At 39.8% G+C, this 14,823-nt stretch overlaps 6 protein-coding genes across 6 annotated transcripts; 2 read left to right on the plus strand and 4 right to left on the minus strand.

Moving 5' to 3' along the window:
* Positions 1–2,314: 2,314 nt before the first annotated feature.
* Positions 2,315–3,104, minus strand: LOC122330825 (histone H1-like). The gene has a single exon (XM_043228161.1). The coding sequence runs from the start codon at positions 3,077–3,079 to the stop codon at positions 2,444–2,446; it is 636 nt and encodes a 211-aa protein (XP_043084096.1). The 5' UTR covers positions 3,080–3,104; the 3' UTR covers positions 2,315–2,443.
* Positions 3,105–4,905: 1,801 nt separating this feature from the next.
* On the minus strand, positions 4,906–5,359 carry LOC122330858 (histone H2B-like). Its single transcript, XM_043228191.1, has one exon. It carries the CDS (start codon positions 5,342–5,344, stop codon positions 4,967–4,969), a length of 378 nt encoding a protein of 125 aa, XP_043084126.1. The 5' UTR covers positions 5,345–5,359; the 3' UTR covers positions 4,906–4,966.
* Positions 5,360–6,210: 851 nt separating this feature from the next.
* On the plus strand, positions 6,211–6,667 carry LOC122330849 (histone H2A). The gene has a single exon (XM_043228184.1). The coding sequence runs from the start codon at positions 6,224–6,226 to the stop codon at positions 6,608–6,610; it is 387 nt and encodes a 128-aa protein (XP_043084119.1). The 5' UTR covers positions 6,211–6,223; the 3' UTR covers positions 6,611–6,667.
* Positions 6,668–7,245: 578 nt separating this feature from the next.
* On the plus strand, positions 7,246–9,234 carry LOC122330873 (histone H3-like). The gene is made up of 2 exons (XM_043228208.1): positions 7,246–7,608; positions 8,753–9,234. Exons 1-2 carry the CDS (start codon positions 7,278–7,280, stop codon positions 9,076–9,078), a joined length of 657 nt encoding a protein of 218 aa, XP_043084143.1. The 5' UTR covers positions 7,246–7,277; the 3' UTR covers positions 9,079–9,234.
* A 2,137-nt stretch (positions 9,235–11,371) lies between these two features.
* On the minus strand, positions 11,372–13,078 carry LOC122330827 (histone H1-like). Its single transcript, XM_043228163.1, has one exon. The coding sequence runs from the start codon at positions 12,600–12,602 to the stop codon at positions 11,982–11,984; it is 621 nt and encodes a 206-aa protein (XP_043084098.1). The 5' UTR covers positions 12,603–13,078; the 3' UTR covers positions 11,372–11,981.
* Positions 13,079–13,394: 316 nt separating this feature from the next.
* Positions 13,395–13,927, minus strand: LOC122330865 (histone H2B-like). Its single transcript, XM_043228199.1, has one exon. The coding sequence runs from the start codon at positions 13,911–13,913 to the stop codon at positions 13,536–13,538; it is 378 nt and encodes a 125-aa protein (XP_043084134.1). The 5' UTR covers positions 13,914–13,927; the 3' UTR covers positions 13,395–13,535.
* Positions 13,928–14,823: the final 896 nt, after the last annotated feature.

Below are 14,823 nucleotides of genomic sequence, written 5' to 3' on the forward strand. Positions count from 1 at the left end.
TTTTGGATGGCATCAATGAAAACATATAAATGTATGACCCTGAAATTGTAATAACAGATTATTATTAGAATAATAAAAGACCAAATAATCCATGCAAATCAAATTAACCCCACATTTCAGCCCAGAAAAAACTGAACCAGTTATATTTTAAAATATATATTATAATTCATCTATAATATATAAGTATTTAATCTTAACAAACAAATGTGAATTCCTGATCTTTCATGCATTTAAAAATTAACTGCATGTGCGTCATGCATGATAGATCTGGAAAATAAAATCAGCAAAATTGCACAAAATTCAAAATAAATAGTATATAATAAGAATAATAATGTTTTAGCTCAAGATGCTAACGTCAAACCAGGTACCACATGGCATGTGCAAAACAGATTTTTTATGTATTTTTATGTAAAGGCGCAGAGGCTTGTGATTGGCTCATGTCTGGCTTCTACGCACGACTGCTAGCCAATGATTGCATAGCTTTTCTTTTCAAATGGGGCTTTGTGTTTCCCGCTCAAAACGCTTTGTTCGGTTTGATTGATCTCAAACTCAGTTCCTAAAGGATTACACAACACTTAAACATTAATATGTGGTTCTGATTCTGAGTTGTTTATTAAACATTTACAGCTAAAAGTAAAATCACAGCAAAGGGGAATTTATCAAATAAAAAAGTTAGCCTATTTTTATTCGGCTACATACAAGGCCTTGTGCAAAATGGCTCAAGGTGGGGGAAAGAAATTCTAGCTATTTTTTGCCCTGGAAAAAAGAAATGGTCAGAGGAAAATTATTTAATATTGAGTTATTGATCAAGAGTATAGTCAAATTTCTGATTGTCCTTTAACAAATGATGAAATCAAACAAGCACTATATGAAATGAAAAAAAGTAAAAAGTAGAATTTTTTTTTAATTTTTGGGAGCATATTAAATTACCTTTATTTTTTCTTTATAAGCAAACGATTTCTTTGTTAAAAAATAGATTATAAACTATTAGCCGCTGTATATACACAGGTTCTGATTTAAGCGATGTTATTTCAGATTCTGTAGCTGTAATATTTCTAATAACATAAGATTAGCACTGGACTTGCTGGGATTTTTCCGATTGAATTAATTCATATGGTCTCATATACCTCTTTCTTGACTTTTACAAAGCTTTCACCTCCATAGCACACAGATGTATTTTCTGTATTTTAGAATTATTTGGATTTGGTAAAACATTTAGACGTTGTATACAGGTATTAACATCTGGGTGATTGTTAACTTTGACACTTTTACAAGGTTCAACGTATATCGTGGTGTCAGACAAGGTTGTCAAATTAGCCATCAGTATACAATCTAAACATTTCTGATAAAATTATAACTTTTTATGAAAGGTTGAAGGGCTCTTTCACTTTGTATGCTCGGTTCTCTCTTTGTACATCAACAATAAAGCTATAAAGCTATTTTTGGATTTACTTGGAAAAAAAAAAGATTTTGCTGATACTGTAAACACTTTTAAACCGATCGGTGGCCTATCTTACTTACACAAGTGCAACTTACCTATTTTCCTTATCTAACTTCAATCAGCAATATCCATTTTTTATAGAAATTGTGTTTTGTCCAGTTTCTGCCCACACAAAGTTCTCCTTTGGAATAACACAGTTATAATTCTTAGAAATAAGTCTATTTTTTCCTTAGATGGTTTAATCATAACTCTAAGTTATTACCAATTTATGAATCTCCATAAACTTCCAGTCCCAGCAAAAAAATAATATTGATAAGAGCTTTCAAAGTAGACTAAACCCAGTTAATTAAAAGCCACCTTAATTTCAGTAAAGGCAACACTTTTTTTTAAATCCAATTTTATATTTGAATTGCTTCTATATTTTAGATTGTGATAACAGACATATTCGCAAAATATTCTGAGCGGAGATAAAAATTAGATCAAGAAGAAAAATCTACTGGGGTTCCTTTATACTCAATATAAATGGGGAAAAAAGCATGGTTTTTTGGCAAGTAAATTCTATATACTCTTTGTCGATTGCATACACATCTATGTTCGTATGAAATAAATAAATGTTTGTGAAGCCAGCTGTACTGTTTTAAAACGAGCGTGCCGGTCGCCCATTGGTTTAGAGCCGTGCAAGCTTTTAAACCAATGACTGAAATTCCCTCCAACACCCGCTGCCAAAGCCACACCCCCACGATGACGTTCACATGGTGCTAAATTTTAGACTATGCAAAACACATTATGGAAATTGTGATGAGGTTGAATGCGTAAAAAAAATTAAATTATGAAATAAGCATTATGATTTTTTTTTTTAATTTAGGCAACAATGTATATTAACGTTGTCGAGGTGAGTTCAGACACCACACGTTAATTTACTTCCACAAGTCAAACTGGTGTTATGCTCTCTTTTAAAGTTAGTGGGTGGCTCTGAAAAGAGCCGTTGGGGAACAAAAATATTTATTTCTTCTTGGGGGCTGCCTTCTTAGGCTTAGCAGCTTTAGGCTTAGCTGCTTTAGGCTTTGCCGCCTTGGGTTTGACAGGCTTCGTCTTTTTGGGGCTCTTGGCTGCTTTCTTGGGCGCTGCCGGCTTTGCCTTCTTGGGGCTCTTCGTCGCCTTCTTAGCGGCTGCAGCGGCGGGTTTCTTGGCCTTCTTGGGTGATTTCTTAGCGGCGGGCTTCTTTGCCGCCGCGCTCTTGGGCTTCTTGGCAGCAGCGGGTTTCTTGGCCGCGGGCTTCTTGGCTTTAGGAGCCGCTTTCTTGACGGGCTTCTTCTTGGTCTCGGCTGGCTTCTTGTTGAGCTTGAAGGAGCCGGAGGCGCCGGTCCCTTTGACCTGCGCTAGAGTGCCTTTAGTCACCAGGCTCTTGATGGCGAGCTTGACGCGGGAGTTGTTCTTCTCCACGTCGTAGCCGCCCGCAGAAAGAGCTTTCTTCAGCGCGGCGAGGGACACGCCGCTCCTCTCCTTGGACGCGGACACGGCTTTGACGATCAGCTCGCTGACGCTTGGACCTGTTTTCTTGGCTTTAACAGCGGACTTCTTCTTGGGCGCCTTGGCCGGCGGTGCGGCAGCTGCCGGTGCTGGAGCGGTTTCTGCCATTTTTCCGAACGGAATGTTCAGTCTTTCAAACTCTGAGTTCAAAGATGAGCGTCACCGAGCAGAGCTGCGCTCTTAAACAATTCATGAGAACCTTATAGACTCAACACACTCGCCCGGTGCCTGCGCTCCCCGAGTGCTTCTAGCGCTTGTGTTTTCTTCTCCTGTATTTAAAGGCCGTTTTCGGGCGGTAAAACATTTTAACGCAGTAGAAACCAAGCGAACACCAAACATAGGTTCTTTGATTTCTTTGGAGATTAATAAATGCGACGAATAAGTGTTTATTTTGAACTGATTGGATAAAACTCAAGGTGAGCATCAGCTTTAGAGCAAAGCCGCGTGCTTTTCTAATGCCTAGTTTAGGTGGAAAACTTGGAAAAAAGATTTACTTTTTCCTCAGAAACCGTTTGAAAGTGCATTAAATGAAATGAGCTTCAGCAAAGAGCGTGTGCAACGTTTCATACAGCTGTTGTTTAGAGCAGCTTGAAGCACAAATACCCAGAAGCCTCGAGTCTGTTAGTGTTTCATTTCAGAGACCCGTTTCAGATATGAGCTTAAGTGAAAACTGGGTATTTTTGTCTTAAGTGCAAATTTTAAAATCTATGTTCTATATAAACAGTTATCCGCGATATGTTTTCACATTTCCTGGGGAAAACGTGGTTTTAAATGCATTACTTTTTTATATATATATTTTGTTTTTACACACCTTTTTTTTGAATATGCTTTCAATTTGATCATGTCCCCAACTTTCACTAGAAATATGAGCCACGGAATTATAAAAACCTCAAAATATTTTCAAATTTTGTCATGGACTAGGCTAATTTATCATACATATAAATCATGTGAAACTTTATTTATATATTTATACAATATATTATATATTGTCACTAAAGTCATCATCTACCCTGTTAGTATGTACTTTCTCGCCTTCCAAAATAAATACAATTCCACTGAAATAATTTTCAGGAAGCAATATCATTTTTTTTTTTTTTTCCACTGGAGTTCGACTGTACAAATGGACAAGTTGTTAGGCTATATTATGGAGAATGTTTGTCTATTTATTTTTTTAAGATCTCACAAGTTGTGTTCATCTGTAAAAGGCTAGATAGCTAAACGTTTTACCATCTGCGCTGGTGTGAAACTACCATCTTTTGTAATGGTGATTATCCCAATCACATGTATGGGCAGAGTTAGTGTAAATAGCTTATTCCTATGAGGCCGGCTATTTGCACTGTGTAAATGTGAATTTTAATATGATCATTTGTATTCCGCGAATGAATCTACCTCCATTAAAACTTTTGAGTGGTAATGAACGCCAATTGCATTCTATTAAAGACTGGAGTAATGATGCTGAAAATTCTAATTGTGCCAACATATGCTGCATTTTGAAGTGTATTTAAACAGGAAGAGGGTTATTTTTAAATTGTTGAAATTTCACATTTTGGATCAAATTAAGCAAAAGAGACCATTTAAAAAACAACTGATATTTTGTATGCATGTATATACATGACAGTGCTTTGAGTTGTGGAATGATTTGTTTTTAAATCAAAGTTAAAAACCTACCTTTTTGATTTGTCGTTTTATCAATGAGTTTTTAGTTTATGGTTTCTTTTAGCAATTGTGTATTGTCTTGTGTAATTTTAATTTTCTGGGTGAACTACTGCTTTAAGACTTGCATACTCGATATACAACGTATTCGATTGGCAGTCAACTTAAACTTCACAGCATATCTCAGTATCTGACATTGCATGAAAAGCAATTGTGAATTAAACATGCTTGAAGACTTGCTGTGCCGCTTTAATTAGCGGTTACAACAACAAAAACAGCTCTTTTTAAGAGAATGTGGGTGGCTCTTAAAAGAGCCTTTGGGTCTTGAGCTGGAGCGGAGCTCTACTTGGAGCTGGTGTACTTGGTGACGGCCTTGGTTCCCTCAGACACGGCGTGTTTGGCCAGTTCTCCGGGCAGCAGCAGACGCACGGCGGTCTGGATCTCTCTCGAGGTGATGGTGGAGCGCTTGTTGTAGTGAGCGAGACGAGACGCTTCACCGGCGATGCGCTCGAAGATGTCGTTGACGAAAGAGTTCATGATCCCCATCGCCTTAGAAGAGATCCCGGTGTCGGGATGAACTTGCTTCAGTACTTTGTACACGTAGATAGCATAGCTCTCCTTCCTGCTCTTTCTACGCTTCTTTCCTCCTTTACCGGCGGCGGTCTTAGTGACGGCCTTCTTGGAGCCTTTCTTAGGAGCGGACTTCGCTGGTTCAGGCATGTTGATAACACGGATGTATCAATTGCCTTAACTAAGCAGAACAGAGCTCTTTATTGACCAACCTATGCTAATTTTCAAAGAGCTAAAGAACATCCTGATTGAGTGTTTTCATAGACTAACCCCACGATCTCGTGTGTCATTGGCCAATCACAGGCGTGAATTGATAGCCACACCCACCGCTTCATGTTTGAACAACGTCAGCCGTTGTGAATGAATTTCCTTTCAGTTCCCGCTTTTTTGTTTCATTTCGTTTAATAAAAAATGTTTTCAAATATCTTATAGTGTAACTTTTCATCCAAGATAAATTAAAGATCATTAAAGATCCACTGAAATATTTTAGAGGAAGGAGAGCAATGCTCTAACAAAATACTATTGCCATATGATTACGTTTTCTCTTTATTCTGTAAATCACTCCAATTCTAAACAATGAAACGAAAATGCCCTGTAAAATTAAATATAAATTATGTGCGCCTGTGAATGGAGGCCATAACGTTACACCAGGTCTTATGTTACAGATTGGTTTTTAATCCACTGTTTCCAAATGTAAAAGAAAACGAAAAAAATCTAATATATAATTTTTAATAGTGTATGCAGCGTTTATTATACAGAAATGAAAACAATAATTTTATACACATTAAGTTTTTTAGAGGCTGGGTTTCAATTATTGTAGTAAAAAGTACTGCACATGAGCAATGAATGACTGCAACAAAGAGAATCAGAAAAGGAGGGGTTTGGGATTTGGAGGGACAAGCAGTGATTGGTTTTCATTTGTCATCGACTCTAACCAATAGAAGAGGAGCACGCTCTCTTAAAAGCTGACTGTCGAGCGTCAACAGTATCATTTCTTCATCAATCTGAAAGAATTGTTAAGCAAGCATCATGAGTGGAAGAGGTAAAACCGGTGGTAAGGCCAGAGCAAAGGCTAAGACTCGCTCCTCCAGAGCAGGGCTTCAGTTCCCGGTCGGTCGTGTTCACAGACTTCTCCGTAAAGGAAACTACGCCGAGCGCGTCGGTGCCGGTGCTCCGGTTTATCTGGCCGCTGTGCTCGAGTACCTGACCGCTGAGATCCTGGAGTTGGCCGGAAACGCCGCTCGGGACAACAAGAAGACCCGTATCATCCCCCGTCACCTGCAGCTGGCGGTGCGTAACGACGAGGAGCTGAACAAACTCCTGGGCGGAGTGACCATCGCTCAGGGCGGCGTGCTGCCCAACATCCAGGCCGTGCTGCTGCCCAAGAAGACCGAGAAACCCGCCAAGACCAAATAAATTACAGCGGTTTTAACAAACCCAAAAGGCTCTTTTAAGAGCCAACCACTTTCTCTTTAAAAGACAAATTTGGTGAAGTCTGTCATAATACTTGTAATATTACGTGTAGGGAAACTAAATACTTTTTTAGCTTTACACGTATTAAACTATAAATTAGTGTTTAAAAACGTGCAGCGGTTTCTTTTCTTTTATTTTTAACTTGTTTTATAACCAGAAATTCTTGTCTGTTCTCACGTTCTTGTAGTTCAAGTAAATTCCTGATTAAACTTGATACTAAAAATTTTTTAAAGGGTTATAACTTAAAAAATATATGTGATTTAATTACCCAATGTTCAAACACTATACTAAAGCAACAGGCAATAATTGAGAGCGATGAATCAATCGGATACATATGTTAAGAGTTGCTTTTTTATGCATGGAACTAGAAACTATTTTCCTGAGTTTCTCATCTTTGAGCGGGAAAAGCAGGCCGCTCTCACTCGTTTAAAAAAAGGAAACTCATAGCTATTGGCCAGAAAGACCACGTCACGCTTACCCATAAACGCTACAGCCAATCAAATGCCTCTAAAACCACACCAACTCAACGCAGGAGTAGTTTAAATAGCTGCGCTTCTGCTGGGGAGAGAACTCGCTTTTCTTCTTCAGAACAGAAAACGAATTCGAGAGAATGGCAAGAACCAAGCAGACGGCTCGTAAGTCCACCGGTGGTAAAGCCCCGAGGAAGCAGCTCGCCACCAAAGCCGCCCGTAAGAGCGCTCCGGCTACCGGCGGAGTCAAGAAGCCTCATCGTTACAGGCCCGGCACCGTGGCTCTGAGAGAGATCCGTCGCTATCAGAAGTCCACCGAGCTGCTGATCCGCAAGCTGCCCTTCCAGCGTCTGGTGCGAGAAATCGCTCAGGACTTCAAGACGGACCTGCGCTTCCAGAGCTCCGCTGTCATGGCCCTGCAGGAGGCCAGCGAGGCTTATTTGGTCGGTCTGTTTGAGGACACCAACCTGTGCGCCATCCACGCCAAGAGAGTCACCATCATGCCCAAAGACATCCAGCTGGCCCGCCGCATCCGTGGAGAGCGCGCTTAAACCCAACGCTTCATCTGAAACACAAAGGCTCTTTTAAGAGCCATCACAATTACACCTAAAGAGCGACTTGATCTTAAGGGAAAAAAAAAATATTTTAACAATTTTATTTACTCTTACTACAAAGAACACAGTCACTACGTAAATTGTGTATTGCTAAATGTGTTGGTAGAAGCAGTATAGTTGTAATTGTGTTTTGTTTAAAAAAAAAAAAACTGAAATGAAAATACGCACTGTGATGCCGTGTTCTTGGTGAAATCAACTGGCATTTTTTATTTGGGGGCAAAAAAAACATGGATATTTGATTACATTTCTTGGTCGATATTAAATGAGGATTTGATCATGTAACAACAGCAATTGCTAGACCTTCTGCACCGTTTAGCTCCACTGCAATAACATTGCATTAACACAACTAGTGCGTCTTACTGTTTATTCCTGCAATGTTGATGGGAGGTATTTTTCATAAGTCTGCTTACCTGGCCACAACCTGTGAACCTGTTTCAAGGGACATTGCCTTTGTTTTTTTGGACTGAATAAATTTTCTTCAGTTAAACAGTTCAGTTAACACATTTGGTCCTTGGATTTGTAGTTTTATCCAGAACAGTTTTGATCAAACATAATTGTATAAGTATAAAAAAACATTATTTGTCTGATTACTGATTACTACTGTTGTGTGATTATTAATAGGAAAAAATCATATAATGGCAGTCAGTGGTGACCTAAAACAGTCTGATTACAAACTTTTTTCAAAATATCTTCCTTTGTGTTCAACAGAACAACAAAAATCATACGGATTAGATAAATTGTGGAAGTGCCACTGGTCTGCCATTTAATATTATTTGCTATAATATAAAATCTTTGTCTTTGTTAAAATTAAATATGGGTTTAACACGAAACAGGACAGACATTTTAGATCAAGGTTTGGGGTTAAAACACACTATTTAATTCTCTAATTGACGGGGAAGGGGTGCGCGCCAAGTGACGTGAGTTGGTTTCAGCTAGGTCCTGTAGGCAAATATAAAAGTCCTGCCTGGCGCTTGCTACTCGTTTCTGTTTGTGTTTTCTAGTACTTCGTGTAGACATGTCTGGAAGAGGCAAAGGTGGTAAAGGTCTCGGAAAAGGAGGCGCTAAGCGTCACCGTAAAGTTCTTCGTGATAACATCCAGGGAATCACTAAACCCGCCATCCGTCGTCTCGCTCGCCGCGGCGGAGTCAAGCGTATCTCCGGTCTGATCTACGAGGAGACCCGCGGTGTGCTGAAGGTGTTTCTGGAGAACGTGATCCGTGATGCGGTGACCTACACCGAGCACGCCAAGAGAAAGACCGTCACCGCCATGGACGTCGTGTACGCTCTGAAACGACAGGGACGCACTCTGTACGGCTTCGGAGGTTAAACATCCGTGTCAAAAAAAACAACGGCTCTTTTAAGAGCCACCTATTTTTTCCAAAAAGGCTGTATTTCATGAGTTATTTTTTAATAACTTAACGCGCGCGTTTGATTTTACAAAAAACACTGAACTTGAGAGCCAGCGGGCTTTAATTAAATGACTTGAGGTTTTGTTTGCTTTTGTGAAAGGAAATCGTTTGCGCACAAATCAATTTGAGCAATTCAAAAGCAAGCTCATGCAACGCTGCTTTACATTGCTTACAATGGTTTCTACTCGCTAGTGTTTCAGAAACCAATATATTGTTAATATAAAGTAAAAGCAAATCGCACCCTGATTGAAGACCTACTGTGTTAAAAATGTAAGGGAAGTTACAAAACCAAGATTTGACTGACACATTGAGACTGAAGACAACAATGATGAATCCGAAGGTAGAAATGACGAAGATATACCGGAGGATGAGTGCCCATGTCCACACCTGGAGAAGCTGTTCACCTATAGAGGGAGGAAATGGGATAGCCTACTGATGCAGTTTAAACAACGTCTGCCATCTGCTGTGATTTGGTTAACAAGACTTCAGCCTCTAATCTAAAACAAAATGCATGGTACGAAGGCAACTCCGTTTGTATTTGCATGATGTTGTATTTATATATTAATGTTTAGGCAGTGTTGTCATGATTCGGCCTAGTTGTTTATCATACGCATTTTGTCTCCAGTTTGAATCCTGCAGAAGTGGGATTTCTTAGAGAGTACTGCATCACCATGAAACCACTGTCGAATGTTTCAAACGTTCTCCAGTTAGAGTCCAGCATCTTCTTGAGATGGTTGCTGCCAGTAGTCCACCAGCTTCAGTCCAAACTCAGCAGGCTTGAGACATCAAGCCAGACCTACACGCCACTTCAAAATTACCAAAGTGTTTTGGACAGATGATGGTGGATCCAGAGCTTATCCATGTAAATTCGAGACCTCCTGGACGAGACAAACTTGATGTAATAGAGGCTGGTAAGTTAAAATGTACATTATCCGATTATTTATCCAAATAAGTTAGAACACGTTCATATAAATTAAATAATTTGTGTTCCAATTACAGCCCTGACATATGTGAAAATCATCTTGAAACCACAGAGCAGGAAAGTCAGCATTAGCAAAGAGAGTTATCTCATGACGATGACTTCTTCTCCAGACCGCTCTCCACAAAGTTTGCAACTAGGATGTCAGACAATGTATTATGTTCTGGCATATAGTCAACTGCTAAATTACTGCTGAGATGAGCCATGTCTAAAAGGTAAAGGGGGAGGTGTTGCTACAATTTATAACAATATTTATAACTGTATTTCTGAGAGAGCAGGTTGTGAGTATAACTAATTAGAATTGTCGGTGCTGCGTATAACAATATCTAGAGAAACACGTGCTAGTGATAAATCCCCTGTCATGTTTATTGTCATGTTTACTTCTAAATAACCTTCCTGACTTATCTCAATTACTTAGCACATCCAATACAGCTAAAAACTTAATGATTTAACAGAAACTATGCACTCTCTTTTTTCTAGCACTTTAGATACAGTTGCTCCTTTACAATCTGACTCTGCGGTATAATGAGAACACACGCACCCTAAAGAGAGCAGCCTGGAAAATGGAGTGCAGATGGAGAAAAAACAATTATGGTATGGAGTAAAGGTAAAGGAATTTCTATACGTGACTGCAGAGAAGAAAACATCTCTGTACCAGGGAGAAGTTGGTCTGAGAATAACCAGACGTCCTTATATAAGATAGGGTGATGGGTTCTAACCATTTTCATTGGTCAGACGGGGGATTTTGTTACCTTGTTACTTTTTTGTTACGCAAACTGTGTGTAAACTTTGTTTGGCTTTTCAATGAAGTAAAAACAATGAAGTAAATAAATAAATAATAAAATATTATATAACACACATGAATAATAATAATAATAATAATAAAGTTGCTGTATAAATGGCTATAATGATAAATGATTGATTAATTAAAAAAATAAATTATAAATGAATGCAGAATAAATTAATAAATAAATAGTAAAGAAAGTAAACAACGCAAACGTATGGTGGCTCTGTTGAAGCAAAACGCACACAGGCTGCATTTCAGGATCCTTCAAAGCTAAATAGTATGATATAAATGAGCTAAAACGACATATTCCTGCATACAGTTTCCTTTGCGGAGAAGTCTGTGAACACGACCGACCGGGAACTGAAGCCCTGCTCTGGAGGAGCGAGTCTTAGCCTTTGCTCTGGCCTTACCGCCGGTTTTACCTCTTCCACTCATTATTAAAATGCTGCTTCACGCTGATAATCAAGGAAGAGAAATATTGGTGGATGCGATCCGTTTAAGAGACTGTGCTGATAGTCTATTGGTCAGAGTCTGTCACAGCTACAGACCAATCACTGCAATTCTCTTCAAAATTCCAAACCCCTCCCCCTTTCTGCCAGACTTTCGTTTAAAATATCTAAAACATAAAATACCATTAAATTAAATAAATACGCAGAAAAATACAAACAAGGTAAAACACACACACTAAAAAGGCACTTTCACATAAATATTGCTAAAATAAAAATGGTAGTAATCGGCGGCTGATGTTCCCCTCAAATCCAAACTGGTCTTTCTCGAATTGCATGTATTTCATTAAGTTAATGTGTTTCGGAAATTATACTAAGCAATCTGCTGTAAACACGACCATATATATTTTTTTTTATTTATATAAATCATTTATACTGTATATAATGTATTTAGACTATACTGTGCTAATATAATTTACTCTTTATTTCCCCACAAAAAAAGCATTCAGTTAAAATGTTTAAAATGTGCTCTTTAATTGTAGTAAGTGGGTGGCTCTGAAAAGAGCCGTTTTGTTTTAGGAGGAAGAGGAAAAAAACAAAGAATAGTGTTTATTTCTTCTTGGGAGCTGCCTTTTTAGGTTTGGCTGCTTTGGGCTTCGCAGTCTTGGGTTTGGCCGCCTTGGTCTTCTTGGGGCTCTTGGCCGCTTTCTTAGCAGCTGCAGGCTTCTTCGCTTTCTTGGGGCTCTTAACTGCTTTCTTGGCGGCTGCAGGCTTCTTCGCCTTTTTGGGGCTCTTTGTCGCCTTCTTCGCAGCGGCGGCCGGTTTCTTCACCTTCTTGGGGGATTTCTTGACGGCGGGTTTCTTGGCCGCGGGCTTCTTTGCTTTCGCGGGAGTTTTCTTGGCGGGCTTCTTCTTGGTCTCGGCCTGCTTCTTGTTGAGCTTGAAGGAGCCGGAGGCGCCGGTACCTTTGGTCTGAACCAGGGTGCCGTTGGTCACCAAACTCTTGACGGCGAGCTTGACGCGGGAGTTGTTCTTCTCCACGTCGTAGCCGCCCGCAGAAAGAGCCTTCTTCAGCGCGGCGAGGGACACGCCGCTCCTCTCCTTGGAGGCGGACACGGTCTTGACGATGAGGTCTCTGACGCTCGGGCCCGCTTTCTTGGGCTTAGACGCCGGTTTCTTTTTGGGAGCTTTAGCCGGCGGAGCGGCAGCAGCTGGAGCGGTTTCAGCCATGTCTCTGAGTAGATAGTGTTCACACGTCGATAGACTGAAAACAAAGAAGTGCTGCGGAGCGGCGCCGCGGGATTTAACTGTCACATGAGAACCGTGTAGACTCAACACGCAGCTCAACAGAACTAGCCTCAGAGAAAATGTTTGAACGAGAATTAAAACATCTTTGAAGTTTTAAAAAACAGATGTTAATGTTTTCTTGGGGTTTACATATACATTCATTATGTATACATTACATACAATTATGTTACTATGTGTATGTATGTATATGTATCCCTTTTATATAAATATATATTTAGAATACAATTTATTCATGCGCGGGCATTGCTCTATTTTCAGCATCATTACAGTCTCACGACTCATCAGAAAACATTATAATATGCTGATAATCATACTACAAGAGTATACTATTTTTCTGGCTAAATATCTTAAAATGTTTTTTTTTTTTTTTAAGATTTGGATCACAGTACCTTTTTACTTGATGGATGGATTATATATATAATGAAGGCTTAATTATTTTTTTATTACTTTTTGGTACCGTTACTTAAAGACCACATGTACCATCTTTTTTTTAGCAATATTGCTTTTTTTATAAAATATAATTTATTTTTTTTCAACCCATGTAGTCAGTTACAGAAAAGTAATGCAAATGCAAGAATTAAGGATATTACAATTTCCAAACAAAAAGTCTGCTGCAACCATTTATTTATTTTTTTGCAATTGCCTAACAGATTAGGTCATGCCAGTGACTAAAAGCGTGAAAGGAATCGTGAGAGAGAAAAAAAAAAAAAAAAGTTTAATATCTGAAAAGACTGGACTTATGGGACATTCTTGTAATACAGAACTGCTTCATAAGCTTGTTTTAGACGCTCTTTAAGTGATAATATGGGTGGCTATTAAAAGAGCCTTTGGGTTTGGTAGAGCTGGAGCGGATCTCTACTTGGAGCTGGTGTACTTGGTGACGGCCTTGGTTCCCTCAGACACGGCGTGTTTGGCCAGTTCTCCGGGCAGCAGCAGACGCACGGCGGTCTGGATCTCTCTCGAGGTGATGGTGGAGCGCTTGTTGTAGTGAGCGAGACGAGACGCTTCACCGGCGATGCGCTCAAAGATGTCGTTGACGAAAGAGTTCATGATCCCCATCGCCTTGGAAGAGATCCCGGTGTCGGGATGAACCTGCTTCAGTACTTTGTACACGTAGATAGCATAGCTCTCCTTCCTGCTCTTTCTGCGCTTCTTTCCTCCTTTACCGGCGGCGGTCTTAGTGACGGCCTTCTTGGAGCCTTTTTTAGGCGCGGACTTTGCGGGTTCAGGCATGACTCAACAGACGCTGAGTAACGATTTGATAGTACTGGGCCAGCCAAAGATATTTATTTACTGGCCTATGCTAATTTTCAAGAAGCTATAGACCGAGCCCACAAACTCGTATGTGATTTGACAACTCAAAGTATCACGAGCGCCAATCACAGGGGTTGAATTGATAGCCACACCCACCTTTCCGTGTTTGAACGACATCTGTTATCATGTATGAACCTGCGACCCGATGTGCACACTATCCATCCTGAATTCTATGTGATTTTTTTCATTAACAATACTAGACCTCATGGTATGGATCTATAACGAGTTATTTCCTGGGTCTTATTCGTCATAAACCCATAAATGTACATAAACCCCGCCCCCGGGAAAGTGCAACCAAGAGGGCAGAGTCAAGTTGTAAGGCTTTAGAGAAGAGGAAGCGAGTTGGAGAGTTGTAGTCATGCTGTCGAAACGGTGTTATTTTCACCCCGCTGTCAGATCTTCGGTCTTCCAACGGACACTGCACTTCGTGAACAATGGTTAAAGTTCATTTTTAATTCTGTTCCTGACGCTTACAATCCTAATGTAGTTGTCTGTGCTGCACATTTTACGGAAGACAGCTTCCAGAATCTACAAGCGTTTAGGGCCGGATTCGCGCAGAGGCTGTTACTGACACATGGAGCAGTTCCCACTTTAAAAGCAGAGGCAGCTGTTGTTGCTCCCCAGCCTGTATGTATGTGGTATTTTTTGGAAATAAAGGTATTGTTTCTGACGTCATTTTATATGGTTATGTCAAGGACGAAAAAAATGCCCACGCTTTTTAGTAACCAGTTAAACGTGTCTAGGACTGAAGTGTACAAACAGTGTCTCACGTGTGTTTACAATGTACAGTGTTGTTTGTTTACAGGTTTCATGTAGTTACAGTTATCAC

This window comes from Puntigrus tetrazona, chromosome 25, assembly GCF_018831695.1.
Source record: "Puntigrus tetrazona isolate hp1 chromosome 25, ASM1883169v1, whole genome shotgun sequence".
NCBI lineage: Eukaryota > Metazoa > Chordata > Actinopteri > Cypriniformes > Cyprinidae > Puntigrus > Puntigrus tetrazona.